The sequence below is a fragment of the Anabrus simplex genome, chromosome 2 (genome assembly GCF_040414725.1).
Source record: "Anabrus simplex isolate iqAnaSimp1 chromosome 2, ASM4041472v1, whole genome shotgun sequence".
Taxonomy (NCBI): Eukaryota; Metazoa; Arthropoda; class Insecta; order Orthoptera; family Tettigoniidae; genus Anabrus; species Anabrus simplex.
The window spans coordinates 1,218,304,885-1,218,323,711 of NC_090266.1; the positions used below are offsets into that span (position 1 = coordinate 1,218,304,885).

At 39.6% G+C, this 18,827-nt stretch overlaps 1 protein-coding gene across 7 annotated transcripts in view; it reads left to right on the forward strand.

The window, feature by feature from the left end:
* Positions 1–18,827, forward strand: part of DNAlig3 (DNA ligase 3) — a 957,513-nt gene that overhangs the window by 836,112 nt on the left and 102,574 nt on the right. For all 7 annotated transcript variants that reach the window (XM_067142216.2, XM_067142215.2, XM_067142218.2 and 4 more), the window contains one exon: positions 10,299–10,403. In XM_067142216.2, the coding sequence (XP_066998317.2) occupies positions 10,299–10,403 (105 nt within the window). The remainder of the gene's footprint in view (positions 1–10,298; positions 10,404–18,827) is intronic.

Sequence of the window (18,827 nt, forward strand, 5' to 3'; positions counted from 1 at the left end):
CAAATGATAGAGTCCTTTTCACTTTCATTTTTCACATGAAATCTCTCTGATCAGTATTGTGTATTGAAGAATGGGTGTAGTCTAAAAATTGCTCTGTAACTGCTTCCATAAATTTCTTTGCGACTTTATATTTTCCATCTTCTTCTTGCAGATACGTACGGAATACAAATTTTGTAATTCTTCTACTTTTTAATTCTGTACTTTTTCTTAAAACAACTCAACCAACTAGCACATACACTGAAATTAGTTCGCCCCGTTGAAATCTCTCTTGAAATTTCCAAGGTCCATAGTCGCAGGTCTTCATCGCATACATTCTGCTTCAGTTTTCTTGCTTCTGTAAAGCGAAAAAATAATTTTGTATGCATCAATTTCCTGTGTTCAATGGTGCTTGCTGACGTAGATTCTAATTGGTTCTTCCACCTGTACAATTGTTGTAGTGACATTACCTTACGACAACTCTTGCAAACAGTGGTTAATGAAAGCCGCTTCTTACCCCCCATATTTAACCATAAATTTACAGCTTTCTCTTGTACGCAAGATCTACAGTTTGTTTCACTTTCTTCTGTGGGCTGGAAGCATAGCTTGAACTAATAGATTTGCTAGGTGACTGCGGTGTCTCTTCACTGGATTGATGGGAATCAGACTCAGGGCTCAAAATCGGATCTGTAACACTTCTTGTTCCTAGCAATGGTGTGTGCTTCCTTCTCTTTCAGATAATGCAGATGAGGTGTCGCTGCTTCCACTATCACTTTCACTGTCACTATTGCTTATTAAACCGATGAATGGCAAGACTTTTGCAGATGTTGTGAAGGATATCCGCAGCAAGGTGAACCCAGAAGACAGTGGCGCCAGTGTTAGATCGATCAGGAAAACTATGTCTGGAGCAGTTCTTCTTGAATTTAATAAGGCCACGGAAAAGGAGAATAGAGACAATTTTAATAAATCACTTAAAGGCGCTCTTGGACATGATGGCGAAGTAAAGGTTTTGACGCCTAGAACTACATTGGAAATTCGGGATATGGACAGTGCCACCACTATTTCCGACGTAGAGGAGGCTGTAAGACGTGAATTAGAAAATCTTAATCAAGAATTGAAGGTCTCAATCACAAATCCGAACAGCAGGGGACAAAAACTCGCCATCGTGGAGATAGAAGATAGCGAGGCACGAAAGCTGTTAGACATAGGCAAAATTAAACTAGGCTGGCTATACTGCAGAGTAAGACGGTGGGCCGTAGTTCCTCGGTGCTTTAGATGTCTGTCATATGGGCATCAAGCACGAAACTGTAAAGGATTGGATAGAAGTAAGCTCTGCTTTAAGTGCGGAGAAGCTGGTCACAAGGCAGTAGGATGCAAAACGAATCCACGATGCATAATTTGCACAGATATGGGCGTTGAAGAGCCAAAACGACATCATGCTCTTGGCTCAGGCAAGTGTATTGTGTTTCGTGAAGCACTAGAAAAGGCCAAAAAGCAGTGGTGAATGGTACAGATCCTTCAAGCCAATATACACAGGAGTCTAACTGCCAATGATCTATTGACGCAGATAATCTATGAGATAGGAGCAGACATCTTGATTCTCAGCGAACAATATCAAGACAGAGAACAACCAGGCTGGTTTTCAGACAATCTAGGGACAGCTGCGATATGGGTACCAGACCTTGGAAAATACTCAGTTACAAATCAAGGATGCGGAGATGGCTTCATCTGGGTCCAAGTTGAGAAGGTAATTTTTGTCAGCTGTTATTTTACCCCGAACGAGGCTATTTCTGACTTCCAGACAAAACTAGATGGGCTTGAAGATACTCTGCAAGGGATGAACACTAACCTAGTTGTTGCTGGTGATTTTAATGCTCAAGCAGTTGAATGGAACATGCCTCAAACAGATTCTAGAGGGCGGCGTACAATGGAGATGGTCGCGAGATTGGGATTAATGGTTATCAACGTTGGTAATGTGACAACCTTTCGGCGACCAGGGTGTCAGGGAACCATACCAGATGTAACCTTTGCTTCTGAAGACATTGCGTCTAGGATAACTGAATGGCGAGTAATTGAAGAATATACTGGAAGCGATCATCAGTATATCACTTTTCGTGTACTTCAAGAGACTTCGAATCTAAGGATTACCACGCCCAAGTCAGAAAGATGGAACATAGCCACTATGGACAGAGAAAAATTTCATGAAGTAATACAGAATGGAATGGATTGTATGACGGATACATGTCACGGAGGCAAAAGAAGCATTATTGCTAATAAATGCGTGGAACACACCATAAGACTCCTTCAGCAAGCATGCGACGCATCTATGACCAGAATCAAACAACGGAGAGGCAAGCGTCCAGCATATTGGTGGAATGAAGAAATTGCTGAGTTGAGGAAACAATGCCTGCGACTCAGACGAAGGACACAAAGAGCACGACATAACGACGCAGCTCTCTCAGTAGAGTATAAGACTATGAAGAAAAGACTGCGAAATACAATTAAAAAGAGTAAAGCCGACAAGTGGTGGGAAATGTCCAAGGAAGTGGATGAAAATCCATGGGGATTAGGGTATAAAATTGTCATGAAGAAATTCGGGATGATACCAAGCCCTATCATGGATCCACGCACCATGGAAGAAATAGTACACACACTATTCCCTGATCATGCAGAGAGGATTGATGATGAGGCCGAGAAAGAACTAGACAATGTACCACCTTTTACAATTGAAGAATTGATAACAGCAATTAATTCCCTTAGAAATAAGAAAGCCCCTGGTCCAGATGGTATTCCAGCAGAAGTACTAAAGGTGGCAGCCGAATTATGTCCTCAACTGCTGTTGAGAATGTATAATCATTGTTTGAAAGCGGGAATTTTTAGCTTTCGTTGGAAGATAGCTAGATTGGTTCTGATCAGTAAAGGGAAAACTGGGGGTTACAGACCTCTATGTATGCTGGACACTGCCGGGAAAGGTTTAGAGAAGCTTCTACAACCGAGAATACTAGCAGCAGTCCGATTAGCTGGCGACCTATCCGACCAACAACATGGATTTCGCAGAGGTCACTCAACGCTAGATGCTGTGAAGGAAGTGGTGAAGACAGCAGAACGAGCTCAAACGGGTAATCATTATTCTAGGAAACTGACGCTTCTTGTGACTCTAGATGTTAAAAATGCCTTCAACTCGGCAAGATGGAGTGATATTTTGGAAGCTCTAGAAGAAACTTTCAAGCTACCAGAATATCTCCTGTATATACTGCGAGACTATTTGAAAGACCGTACATTGTTATACGACACGGAAGACGGTCAGAGAAGAAAACGGCTCACAGCTGGTGCAGCGCAAGGCTCAATTCTCGGACCACACCTTTGGAACATCATGTATGATGATTTATTACGGCTGGAGATGCCAGAAGATGTAAAACTTGTGGGTTATGCTGATGATGTGGCTGCTGTGATAGTAACCCGTAACCTAGAGCTGGCTCAATTTAAATTGAATCAGGTGATGCGACGTGTCAAAGAATGGATGATAAGTCACAAGTTAGAACTCGCAGATCACAAAACGGAAATTGTCCTCCTGACGAGGAAAAGGATTAATACTGTTGTACCGATGCAGATCGGACAGATAGCCATCGAAACAACTAGGAGCACAAAATATCTTGGTGTAACACTTGATACTAAGCTTACATATTGGGACCACATCCAACGGGTAACAGATAAGGCAGCGAAAACCATGACTGCACTGAGCAGACTCATGGGAAATATCAAGGGACCGATATCTAGTAAAAGGCGGCTTCTCATGTCAATTGTTCAATCGATACTGCTATACGGTTCGGAAATTTGGGCTGAATCGTTAAAAATTGTGAAATATCGGAGAAGAATTGCGGCTGTACAACGGAGAGCAGCTTTACGAATTGCTTGCGCATATCGCACAGTATCAGAACCCGCGATTCTAGTAGTAGCAGCAGTAGCTCCCATTGACTTGTTGGCCTTCGAAAGACAAGAAATTTGGCTCACACAAGAAGAGGTAGGAAGGAAAAGGGCAAAGGCTTTGGCTCATAGTCGCAGAATGCAACGATGGCAAACAAGATGGGAAGATGATTCTAGAGGGAAATGGACGAAAAGACTGATACCTTCTCTGGGCGTATGGGTTGCCCGAAATCATGGTGAAGTGAACTACTATCTCGCACAGTTCCTGACAGGTCATGGATACTTCCGAAAATTTCTTCATAGGCTAGGGCTAGCAACTAGTCCGGTGTGCATATACTGCGGCGATATCGATGACGTATCACATACTTTCTTTGTGTGTGTTCATTGGCTGCCACAAAGAAGATGCTTAGAAGTTATGCACGGAGAATTGACGCTAGAAGGGATCGTGTCAGTAATGCTACGAAGTCGAGAATCTTGGGACCAGGTGGCAGTCTACGTAGAAAATATTCTGCGTCAGAAGAAGAAGGACCTGGACGATTACGACAGATAGTAAAGCAGAAGAAGGAAGATGAAGCACAAGATGCATTAAGCACGACATCCGCCCTGAAGTAATGCGAGAGCGGTTCCGGGGCGGAGATAAACGTCGTGGGAAAAGGGAGTGTGGTTTTTAGTGGGTAAGAATCTCCACACACTTGTTGAGTGCGGACCCTCACAAGCGTCTTATGAAAGATTTTCCACACTCCCTCGCAAAAAAAAAAAAAAAAAAAAAAAAAAATTGCTCTCCAGGCAAGACTCCGAGACGATGCTGGCATCCATGGGATGATTTTCAATTAGTTCGATCACATGTTGATCCATCTCCCTTTCTTTACAAACCATTATTCTCATCATTATTCCGTATTGAAGAATAGCTAATCACAAAGTTTATACAAGGAGTAATTTTAATACCACCTATTCAATACAATTTATTCCACTATTGTATGTTTAAATACACATGGGAATTACCAGATATTTGAAGGGTACATGTTTTGCCCACTGTTTATTGGGCATCATCAGCCTCAATCAATCTTAAAACACACATGGTCTAAGGAGTCACAATAATTTACATAAAACGTATTGAAGAATATTTACAAGTGTTAATACTGTGGATGCAAAATGTTTACAGTACACAAATATTGAATAAAACAGAACTTATGATAAAATCACTTTGAAAAATTGAAACGTTCATCTAAAAGTAATTGCCACACATTGTTTTTTAAAAAAATAATCTATGTCTGACACTGAAATGGATCTTTTTGATAAAAATCTTGAACAATATATATTACATTTGGAAAACAGAATATCAAAAATAAGGCGTCACAGGACAAGAACAAGACGGTTAAAAGATACAGTATTTGCTCATGTTTGAGGCCAAAATTTAAAATAAGGATGAAAATATGTAGTCGAATTGGAGGCGGTATAGATTTTTTTTTTTTTTTTGTGGCTAGTTGCTTAACGTCGCACCGACTCAAATAGGTCTTATGGCGACGATGGGACAGGAAATGGCTAGGAGTGGGAAGGAATCGGCCATGGCCTTAATTAAGGTACAGCCCCGGCATTTGCCTGGTGTGAAAATGGGAAACCACGGAAAACCATTTTCAGGGCTGCCGATAGTGGGGTTCGAACCTACTATCTCCCGAATACTGGACACTGGCCTCAATTAAGCGACTGCAGCTATCGAGCTCGGTGCGGTATAGATTAAGACGTCTTGGAAAGTTGGATAAAAATCATAGTATGTTGTGAAGTGCTAAAAAACATCGAAGAATTAGCTATAAACGCTGCTAAAAATATCCAATTAAAAGAAGGTAGGTTGGACGACAATTTCGTGTAACCAGAAAATGCCTCATGTAGACGTGGATGTCTGTAGTAAACAATGTTGTCAATTTATTCTCAAGATGTAACTTATGTCCTAATGTATCTGCAGCATTAGTCTGTTTGAAGTTCCTACTACAAGTAAATTATTATGACTCCTTAGACCATGTGTGTTTTAAGATTGATTGAGGCTGATGATGCCCAATAAACAGTGGGCGAAACATGTACCCTTCAAATTTCTGGTAATTTGCATGTGTATTTAACCACACAATAGTGGAATAAATTGTATTGAATAGGTGGTATTAAAATTACTCCTTGTATAAACTTTATGATCTCCCTTTCTTGCAAAGTTATTTCATGGGAAGAGGAGAAACCTTTTCACAGAAATAACTTAAAGCATACTATAAAACATTAGCTGTAATCATGACTGCTCTTTCAAAGGAACATGTGTCAACTGGCTAGCGCAGAAAGCTCAAGGTAACCCAGTCGCTTCAGCTGGTCACCAGGGCTGTCCACATAGAGTTATATGCTAACGCGTGCAATTCTATTAGACATTTCCGAATCAATTTTATTACCTTAGAGATCAAAATGGCAGCTGAATTTTGGTACATTACTTTCTTATGGACTCCTCATCCTCTCTACCAAATTTCATTGTCGATTTCGATATGACAGTATGGACAGTTCCCTTGTGAGCTTCAATTTAAATACCACCTGGATTAAATTGCCGGCTTGACAGGTTAAGCTAAATTAAACAGAGTAACGAAAAATGTACTTTTAAGTATGTATAGTAGTGATGGGACATTTGATTCATTTTACTGAATCGATTCATTTGATTCCGTTCACGTTACTGAATCGATACAGTGATCCGATTCACGGCTCATTGGTCACCGCTCTTACTGCATCTGTGTAGTATGTGCTGGTAAGACAGCAGCAACAGCATTCAGTGCTCGCAGCTGCCATCTGGTCTTCATACTATGAACTCCTTTCTTAGAAAAAATGCTAGTTACTCTAATACATCGAAGGTTTCCGGCGACGCAGGGTGGGAAAGGTTAGGAAGGTAGCAGCCATGGCCTGAAGTAAGGTACAGTCCCAGCATTTCCTGGTGTAAAACTGGGGAAACTACGGGAAGACAATCTTAACGGCTGCCGACGGTGGGATTCGAACCCACCATCCCCCGAATGCAAGCGCATAGCCACGTGATATTAACCGCATGACAACTCGCTCAGTCATTTAAAAAAAAAGTATTTTTCTATCAGCTGAGGACTTTTTTTTAATCGTCATATTTTGTATAGGCTACTTGAGATGTACAGTAGCCCGCTGGTTTTCTGATTCAACATACTGTTATTGCGTCTGTCCACATATGATTGAAGTCTTGTGCAACGATGTGACATATGAACTGAGAGAATACTGAGCCGTTCTTCCCAACATAAAACAGGTACTTTTGAGTGGTCATGAGCATGACTCATAGTCATAGGGCAGGCTAGAGTCGAGTTTAATTGTCAAATGTCAACTAAGTTATAATACTAAGATCCATTAAACTAATAAATAGTATAACCTAATAGCCTACCTACTTCAGAATTATGTTGTGACTACCTTTTTAACACTGCAAATAAATCCGTCTGTTATTTAAACCTCCCTGTAAGAAGAGGACAGTGAATGCAAATGGGTATTATTTTCAAATGAGCTGAGCTCGAGAGTCCATTATAGCATACGATTCTTTCAGTGTAGCATGGTTCACTGTATGTCTCGCTGCAGGGGAAGCTCGGCTCTCCGCGTGTCCAGTGAGCCGAGAAGGAGCCGTGTGTATCATGTGTCTCACTGAGCTGCGCTCGTTCATGATTCTTTCGATGTGCCATGATTCACTGTCTCGCTGCAGCGGAAGCTCGGCTCTCCGCGTGTCCAGTGAGCCGATAAGGATCCGTGTGTATCATGTGTCTCACTGAGCCGCGTTCGTTCACGATTCTTTCGATGTGCCATGATACACTGTCTCGCTGCAGCGGAAGCTCGGCTCCCCGTCAACGTCCAGTGAGTGCGCCACTCAGCACTGTCCGCTGGGAGTAAGCTGAATCGTGTGCCGTGAGCTCGCCGTTCCTGTGAATCGATTCACTCGGACACTTGAATGAATCGATACACTGCTTCGAATCATGCATTCAGTAGCCAACACTAATGTATAGTTTGTAATATTAAGAAAATTTGGGTTTCCTTCCAAATATTGAAGGGGAGGTGGGCAACTGCCACACCTGAATTAGGCCTATGTCTACAGGCAACACCTTCTCGCCAAGTCAGAGCAGCCAGACTGTCACTCCAGTATGAACTGTTGCTGAAGTTTTCTCTGCTGTTTAACAACATCGCATACTATTTCCTTTTCTTTTTTCATGAATCTAGGGAGTGACAAATCACCATGTCACTATCCCTGGAGCTGCCCCTGTTATTTATGCTGCTAACACCAAATATAACTAAGAATATTCATAATTCTTTAAAACAATTGACAAAACACCGATTAATTTCACCACCACTACATAGGAATTCAGTAGCTGCAATTTCTGTAATTAATGCTTATAAGAACTATCTGCATGAAGAAGGGAAATTCTAATGTTCTATGGCCTTTGGTTCATGAGAAATGACAGCATGTTTGAACGCATGTGAACATTCACATTCTTATCCCACCAGCTGACCACAAGAGAACTTGTTTCCAGCAAATGGCTGGTAACTCTAGGAAAAAAGAAAGAAAAAAATACATTTGTGTTTTAAATATTACAACATTGTTTAACTCTGTACTGAACACATTCCACTGTAACCTATCCCACAGTGCTCAGACTTCTGCTACAGCTTTTGATGATCTGGTCTGCTACTAACTTTCCTAGTTTGAAAGAAATTAATTATATTTCCAGAGCTCAAATTTAGCAAGAATCGAATATTGTAATTAAAATTATTCTAATTTAGAAAAGTGCTATAGACAGCCACAGCAGGATGTTCAGGTGAGGTGAAAGTGGGCCATTGTTCTTTACTATCTGGAAGTAGAGTCTGACAAAACTGTTCATTAGTTAAATCAACACACACACTCTTCATATAGGGTAAGGACCAGGAAGGGCATCCAGCCAGAAATCCAGCTGACAAACTGTTCATGTTGTATTATTGCTGGCTTTTGTGTATTAGTTAAAATATTGCTGTGGATCGATCAAAATATTTAGTCGATTAACGATTTAATGGAGGGAAATGGCTGAAATGGTTTGGCCATGTAAAGCGAATGCAGGAAGGGCTGATTCCTAGGAAATCCTTGCAGAGGATGGTGCCTGGAAAAAGACCAGTCAGATGACCCAAAAGCAGGCATTGGACCAAATTAAAGATAATCTAATAAAAAAGGGAGATACATTGGAAGATGTAATGAATGAAGTTGTTTACAAAGATAGGAACAGATGAAGACTCACATGAATCGTACCAGCCTACTGGAAGGATCCACAGATGATGAGCGGGATGTTTGCTTGTATTTGTACCCTTTGTGGGTAGGGACACTCCATGACACAAATGTCTGTCTATCGTATTGTGCTCAATTTTTGATGTGCACATATTTTGCTCTGTCTGTTTGCATGTTTGTTGCTTGAGTCTTTCATTTTGTTTTGTATCAAAACCTTTGATACAAAATTAAAGAAAGTGAACATTAAAAATCTTAGGTAGTTCCCAGTGTCTCATGTGAAGTAATAAAATTCTTGGAGTGGCCTATATGACAGGAAGAATAGGTCTGCCTTTTCACTCTTACAGTTATGCTCTTTTCTCCTTTAGTTTCTTTCTTTCTCCTTTTCAGTTATGTTTAACAGTCCTCTTTCTAGCTGATGTGATTTGTGCATGCTAACAATGCATTATGATCAGCAGGTCACTTTATTCTAAATGAGAACTGAGATACTAATAATTGAAGTCCGAATTTTTGTGTTATCAAAAGTACTTACTACATGGGGTACATAGAACAATTTTTCAGTCTTTTCCATGTATTAAATGCTGTGATAACTTCTACTGGATATCATGTAGTATACAGACTTTTAGTAGTAACTCAGTTTATAATAATAATAATAATAATAATAATAATAATAATAATAATAATAATAATAATAATAATGTTATTGGCTTTTCGTCGCACTAACTACTTTTACGGTTTTCGGAGATGCTGCAGTGCCAGAATTTAGTTCTACAGGAGTTCCTTAATGTGCCGGTAAATCTACCAATATGAGGCTGACATATTTGAGCACCTTCGAAAACCACAGGACTGAGCCAGGATCGAACCCACCAAGTTAGGGTCAAAGGCCAGCACCTTAACCGTCTGAACCACTCAGCCTGGCAGATTCAGTTTCTTAACATAGTATGTCTAGTCAAGTCATTTCAGTGGAAACAACTGCTTAAAGATCACTGATTATACGTTCAGAAACAATATTACACATTATGTTTTGTCATTTGTATGATTGCTGTTTGTGTGTATCATCTGTACATTTATATACTGTAGTGCAGAAAATGTTGATATAAATTATGGTATATAATAGAAAACCATTTTCTCATTTCAGTCAGAGCTTAAGATGAAGAAGATCAGCAGAGATCCCTCTCAAGTACCTAGTTGGCTAAAATGCACGAAGACTATGATTCCAGACTTTGTTGCAAAAGACCCAAAGGTTTGTTTTGTTTGTTTGTTTGTTTGTTTGTTTGTTTGTTTGTTTGTTTGTTTCTTTCTTTCTTTCTTTCTTTCTAAACTGTATTCCTCTCCAGATGTGTAAGGAAGGAGAAGGAGTATTATACTGCTTACTTTCACCCAAGAACCTTCCTCCACCGTCCTTATCCATTCTCCATTGGACTTGGAATGAAAATTGACAGCTGAAGAAAGTGCCATCAGGGTGGATTTGTTCAGGGTAGATCACAGCTTGCCAGGAAGTGACCCACACCCCATGAGTTTGGAATCCTTCAACACGGTAGATGTGCACGAGACATGTGGTGTTCGGCACTGAAACTGCAACGGACTGCCGCTGACTTGAGAAGAACCGAGTGGCGCCTTCGTAGCCCGTCCGCCTGGTACTCGCCATACTAAAGCCCATCTTCTCCTCCGAGTAAACAGCTGAGTAATGGTGTTTCAGTAGCATTTGCTCTACTGAGGGCCATTGGCCTCCTAAAGAGCCTTGTCTGCCCTAAGCCTTTGGCCTTTTTATTTATCCCCGAGTCCAGGGCTGTCTCTAACGTCATTTCCACCACACTGAAGTCCACCTTTACCACCGAAGATACAGTTAAGGTCTTCACGCGTAACGCTGAGCTGGGACCCTTACCTGATGTTGCACACTGTGTCAGTGTGCTCTGGGACTCACACAGGCAGAGGCACCACTCCCTGGGTAGGGCTGCCTCCGAAAAGGGTCCCTACCTGCTACCTGCAATGTGGCTAGACTTTGCTCCCAAAAGCTTATTAAGATTTCCTCTGTTACGAAATTGCAATGTGCAGATGACGCTGCCGCACCTGCTGTCACACCTGAGGAGCTCCAACAGTCAGTCAGTTGTTTCAAGAGTGCTTGTGATCGTTCTGGTCTGTCCATTAATGTTCAGAAAACCAAAGAACTTTCACAGCCAGCACCTTTCCCACCTTTCAAGATCTTCATTGTGGGTTCTCCGCTAGAGCAGGTCGACCATGTTTTATGTCTAGGAAGTATTCTTTCATCAGATGCGAACTGCTCACTAGATGTTGATAGGAGAATTGGTGCTGTCCACTCAGCTTTTGGACGTTTATCCTGTAATGTCTTCATGAATGATACAATGTATACCAAGATCGTGGTTTACCATGCTGTTGTCATATCAACACTGCTTTATGGTTGTGCAACTTGGACCCTCTACCATCAGGATATCAAAAAGCTAGAGCTCTTCCATCTGCAAAAACTTAGATCCATCTTGAACATCAAATGGGAGGACAGGGTCACCAACCTTGCTATAAGCATTGAGGTTAGCGTCATTGGCCACCGTCTCAGGTGGATAGGGCACGTCCATCGCATGAGAGAAACCAGACTTCCTCTTGCTGAGAACAGTACACCAAACTATTTAATGTGACGTATGTTTCATGCCAAGATTGCGCTACTAAGTCATATGAAACATATTTGCAAAGCTTTGTTAACTGCTGAAGAATATGTTTACTCGAATATGAGTTGCAGTCGACAATGATGACTTATTTAAAACATACTACCGTTATACATGTTTCAAGAAATAGATCTATTTTCTTCTTCAGTGATAATAACATGACACATAAAACCTTCAAATAAATCTGAATCATTAAAATAAAATGAACAGTTGACAGTTTTTCTCAAGAAAGAAAATGAAGATATGTATCAGATTACAAGAAATAGAACTGTTGAGATTTTTATGCATTTTTTTAATGTTGATATTTTAAGGTTTTATATGTTATACATTTAAGTATCTGCTTAGGGATTTTGACCTGTTGTTATCACTGAAGAAGGGAATGAATCTGTGTCTCGAAACATCTACGATGGTAGTATGAATTAAATATGTATGGTAGTATACAATATATAGAGAGCCTCCATGGCTCAGGCGGCAGCATGCTGGCCTCTCACCACTGGGTCCCTTGGTTCAAATCCTGGTCACTCCATGTGAGATTTGTACTGTACAAAGCAGAGGAGGGACATGTTTTTCTCTGGGTGCTTTGGTTTTCATTGTCATCTTTCATTCCAGCACCGGGCGAGTTGGCTGTGCGGTTAGGGGTGCGCGGCTATGAGCTTGCATCCAGGAGATAGTGGGTTCAAATCCCACTGTCGGCAGCCCTGAAGATGGTTTTCCGTGGTTTCCCATTTTCACACCAGGAAAATGCTGGGGCTGTGCAGACCAGGAAAGGGTAGTGCTGACACAGATTCAGAATTATTTGATAAGATAACCAGCTATGTGAGAAACGACGTGGAGAGGAATGTGATTGTAGCGGGAGATCTGAATTTACCAAATGTCAATTGGGAAGAAAATGCAAACGACAGGAAACATGACCAACAAATGGCAAATAAGCTAATATGGGAAGGACAGCTGATTCAGAAAGTGATGGAACCAACTAGAGGGGAAAATATCCTGGACGTGATGCTGGTAAAACCAGATGAGCTCTATAGAGAAACCGAAGTAATAGATGGCATTAGTGATCATGGAGCTGTTTATATCATAGTTAAAAATAAATGTGATAGAGAGGAAGGTCTTAAAAGTAGGACTATTAGGCAGTACCATATGGCTGATAAAGCAGGCATGAGGCAGTTTTTAAAAAGTAACTATGATCGGTGGAAAACAGTAAATAAAATTGTAAACAGACTCTGGGATGGGTTTAAAGCAATTGTTGAGGAATTTGAATACAGGAATGGTAAAGACCCACCTTATTATAATAGAGAATTAAAGAGACTAAGAAGGTGGTGCAGATTGGAAAGAAATAGAGTTAGAAATGGCTGCGGAAGTAAGGAGAAATTGAAGGAACTTACTAGGAAATTGAATCTTGCAAAGAAGGCAGCCAAGGATAACATGACTGAGCTCGATAGCTGCAGTTGCTTAAGTGCGGCCAGTATCCAGTATTCGGGAGATAGTAGGTTCAAACCCCACTGTCGGCAGCCCTGAAGGTGGTTTTCCATGGTTTCCCATTTTCACACCAGGCAAATTCTGGGGCTGCACCTTAATTAAGGCCACGGCCGCTTCCTTTCCACTCCCAGCCGTTTCCTCTCCCATCGTCGCCGTAAGACCTATCTGTGCCGGTGCGATGTAAAGCAACTTGCCAAAAAAACAAAAAAAAAACAAGGATAACATGATGGCAAGCATAATTGGTGGTCATACAAATTTTAGTAAAAAATGGAAGGGTATGTATAGGTACTTTAAGGCAGAAACAGGTTCCAAGAAGGACATTCCAGGAATAATTAATGAACAAGGGGAGTGTGTATGTGAGGATCTTCAAAAGGCAGAATTATTTAGTCAGCAGTATGTAAAGATTGTTGGTTACAAGGATAATGTCCAGATAGAGGAGGTGACTAATGCTAAAGAAGTATTAAAATTTACATATGATAACAATAACATTTACAATAAGTTACAAAAGTTGAAAACTAGAAAAGTGGCTGGAATTGATAAGATTTCTGGGGATATACTAAAGACAATGGGGTGGGATATAGTACCATATCTGAAGTACTTACTTGATTATTGTTTGTTTGAAGGAGCTATACCAAATGAACTGAGAGTTGCTATAGTACCCCATGTGTATAAAGGAATGGGTGATAGACATAAAGTTGAAAATTACAGACCAGCAAGTTTGACATGCATTGCATGTAAGCTTTGGGAAGGCATTCTTTCTGATTATATTAGACATGTTTGCAAAATCATAAACTGGTTCGATAGAAGGCAGTTCGGTTTTAGGAAAGATTATTCCACTGAAGCTCAACTTGTAGGATTCCAGCAAGATATAGCAGATATCTTGGATTCAGGAGGCCATATGGACTCTATCGTGATTTACCTGTCTAAAGCATTTGATAGGATGGATCATGGGAGACTACTGGCAAAAATGACTGCAATCAGACTTGACAAAAGAGTGACTGAATGGGTTGCTGTATTTCTAGAAAATAGATCTCAGAGAATTAGAGTAGGTAAAGCTTTATCTGACCCTGTAATATTGGATCTTTATGTTTTGTTATATATATAAATGATATGAGTAAAGAAGTGGAATCGGAGGTAAGGCTTTTTGCGGATGATGTTATTCTCTATAGAGTGATAAATAAGTTACAAGATTGTGAGCAACTGCAACATGACCTCGATAAGGTTGTGAAATGGACAGCAGGCAATGGTATGTTGATAAACAGGGTTTAAAGTCAGGTTGTGAATTTCACGAATAGGAAGAGTCCTCTCAGTTTTAATTACTGCATTTATGGGGTGAAAGTTCATTTTAGAGATCATTGTAAGCATCTAGGTGTTAGTATAATCATAGGATATAAACTTTATGGTTTGGATCGGTATTGAATTGTAATCACAATATAATTATTAAATTAATGTCGTAATTGTCCACCTTTCAATACTATAATATGCAATATTCTAAATTACATTAACTGGGGACTAGTTTCGGCCGGGGCTGGCCATATTCAGCCTTAATGTAAAACATCTAATAACTAAACAAATGTACATGCACACAATTGACATAAAACAAATGAAACAAATATATACGAATTGACATTAAAAACTGGGATGAAATAATGAGTAAATTAGAAATAACTAGGTTCTAAATTCTTGCATATGCTTGCAAATTAAATTGGATGAGAATGAGAAATTAATTCTCTCAAAAGGTCCAAAACACAATTGGCCGAATTCCAACTTTGCCAATGTAGCCTCCAAGCTCGCTATAGAATCAGAATTTGCGATCATTAAAATGCCATACGACGTACAAGACGAAGTTAGATATAGAAAGGCAATTAAACAAAAATTTTTATTTCCAATAATGGAGCCATGCCCTCCAACACCAATAATTCTAAGAAATTTTTTACGGAAAGGAAACATATCCTCGGACTCAAAAAGAAAGTTAAAGATAACGAGATTATTATCACAATGGCTGATAAAGGCAATACGAAGGTCATTATGAACAAAGCCGATTACATCCAAAAACTAAAAACTTTCTTGGCAACAGCACCTGTTCAGTAACAAAGAAAGATCCAACACAAATAATTCAACGTCATTTAAAACAATTTTAAAGAACTCATCTTTTTTATTTACTGAACTCGAGAAAAATAGACTAACAAATATGAATCCAGGCTTACCAACTGCAGTAGCGCTTCCAAAAATCCATAAGGCTGGTTTCCCCATTCAGCCCGTAATAAATTATAAACCTAGCCCCTTATACTATCTCAATTTATCCAGAAATTTCTTAAAAAAACACTATAAATTTTCTGCCAACAAGTCTATTAACCTTTTCACTCCCAAGTTCTTTTCAGCCTTATAGACGCTCCATACCAGATTTTTCTGGAAGTTTCGACATTGGTTGAAAGAGACTAAAAACTGCTTGTAGGCCTATTTGCACAGCTAATGAACAGTCATTGAGAGACAATATTAGCAAAGTTTTCCCTTGGCTCTTTTGCCAGATGTAGTCTCCGTTGCTGAGGTGGCAGCGCGCTGGCCTCTCACTGCTGGGTTCCATGGTTCACTTTCCGCTCATTCTGTGTGAGATTTGTGCTGGACAAAGTGGAGGCGGAACAGAATTTTCTCCGGGTAATCAGTTTTTCCCGGTCATCCGTCATTCCAGCAACGCTCTCCAGTATCATTTCATTTCATCTGTCAGTCATTGATCATTGCCCGAGAGGATTGCGACAGGCTTCGGCAGCCGGCAGAATTCCTATCCTCGCCGATAGATGGGGGCTTCATTAATTTCATTCCTGACCCGCTCGAATGACTGGAAACAGGCTCTGTGGATTTTCATTTTTCTTTCGCCGCAACTGGTCAATGGCGTGATAAATATCTACAGCTGTATACATTAAAAATTTTACTTCACTATACTTATTTAAGTTAGACTCATCACTTAAGTTAGACTCATCACTTAAGTTAGACTCATCACTTAAGTTAGACTCATCACAATTCCCTAACATGTCTAAAATAAAATCTTCTTTCATGCTTATTTTACACTTCTGTCTTGGAAGATAGCTATCAAACAAAAACACTATGCACATAATTTTCGTCAAAATACGGCAAGACGATTGATAAATCGTCCATCGTCTGAATAGAACTTGTGATGAACAGCAGAATTACAGCGTCAGACAGAACTCGGAAGTGGAGAAGAATGCTTAGTTTGAAACCCGAGTTAACTCGTGTCTGGGGCAGTGGGAGACATGTGGACATCCGAGTTAACTCGGGCATGGGATGGAAAAGGTTAAGAATACCATAGAATTAGTCAATAAATTAGATAACTTTAAACTTCAGTCCTGTCATTCCATGCATGTATCCAAGCATTAAAACTAACAGACTTTTTCCTGTCATCGAGATGAACATAAATGCTCACAGCCAGTTAAGCAAACTTGAAATTCAAGATTTTTGGCTGCTTTAAATTTGTTAATTAATAATAACTACCGGTATTTTACCTTCGACAGTGTCATATATAAACAGGATGGATTAGCGGTGGGGTCACCAGCCTTGGGGACTTTGGCCGAAATTTATTTGGATTTCTTAGAGGACACCGCAATTGATAACGAAAACAAATTTGATAACTTACAATTTTGGGCTAGGTACGTAGATGATACATTTATAATCCTCGATGAACGTACCATTGATGCAACTACTACCCTTAAAAACCTTAATAGTGTAGATTCACACATTAAGATTATCTTAGAATCTGAAAATAATAGATCAATTAACTTCTTAGATTTGACAGTATCTATAGAAAACCCACCCAAACAGCAACTACAATAAGGCAAGATTCTTTACACCCTCAAATGCACAAAAGCGTTGGTGGATCGTGTTTTTAAGATTCCCATGTCAAAAACTAAATTAAATAAAGAGTTAAACACCATCTTCTCAGTTGTTCAGTTCATTGAACTTACAATCAACAAATTTACACACCGCCCCAAAACCACCTTAATTAAAGATAAACCCAGTTATAACACCTTTTCAACTTTCACTTTTAATAAAGATATATATAGGGTCACCAACATTTTTAAAAGACATATCGTCAGCATCTCTTTTCGAACTAATAACAGAAGTATGGAGATTTTACATAACTCCACTTGAATAAACAAATCCAACAAATCCAATCCTTTTTCTAAATCAGGTGTCTACAGGTTTTGTTGTAAGGACTGTAACTGTTCATATTTAGGACAGACTGGACGCAGCTTCAAGATTAGATTTGCTGAGCATGTCAACGCTATAAAACACAATAGATTTTCCGCTGTTGGCTAACATATCCGTGATCTAAAACACTCCTTTAATGTATAGAGGAGGACAGTGAAATATTGGAACCTGTAAGTAAAGGTCCTTTGCTTGATGCTACCGAACATTGTTATATACATTTAGACCAGTATTTTAATTCAAATCTCAATTTGAACGATATTTCTGAAAAACCTAAAATACTTTTCGATTTCCTTATAGTATTTCTTAAAATATTACAATCCCAAGCAATAGTTTGGTCTTCCGCATCATGCGCAACGCATTTTCTCACTATGTGCTTCCAACACAATGCCCCCCCAGATTCCCCTTACTCAATTGCTCTTCAGCCCCTCCCTCTCCCCACCTTCCCCGACCGTAATCAGAGCTTGTCGTAACGCACAGTCTCTCTCCACACTTCGTGCCATTCAACAGCCGTCTGAGGTGAGTCTCATATAAATATATAATTACACTAATTTATTCTCCACATTGCCCCTTCCCCACCCCTCTTTCATGCACGTTCTTATAATTAGCATTTTTCTCTTTATTTTTTAGGTTCTGCATTGAACTGGGAAATACCGTTCTTTTAGCGTCTTATGGACTTCACTTGTAACATGTTTCAACCTCATTTGACATGCTGCAGTAATAAGCTAAAATAACCAGACACAAGCAACTGTTCACAACTGTGTCCTTCAAGATTGTTAGTAGGTTAGACACTAGCTTTGATGAAATGGAATCCATTATATGGAGTAAGGGACCCAAACACAATTGGGTAAATACTTCAACATTCCAGAGCATTACAACCATCATTACAGAAGCTGAAAACGCCTTATACAAAATCCCATACTACTTATCAAAAAAGACTTCCACAATACATCAACAGAATTAAAGACAATAGTCACAACAAAAACATCATCAACAACATGCACATAAAAAATCTCAAGGATAAAATTAAACAGAATAACCTACTAATAACTAAAGCAGATAAAGGGAATACCACTGTTTTCATTGACAAGAATGAATACATAACAAAAACCAAACAATATTTTCTAGATAATACCTTCCATATTAAACACAAGGACCCAACCACCAATATTTAAAAAAATCTCTTTCTCTTAAATGAACAAGAAACCGTGAAACTTATCATAATGAACCCCAAATTACCGACCACAAAAGCTTATCCGAAAATGCATAAGGAAAATGTACCAGTCAGA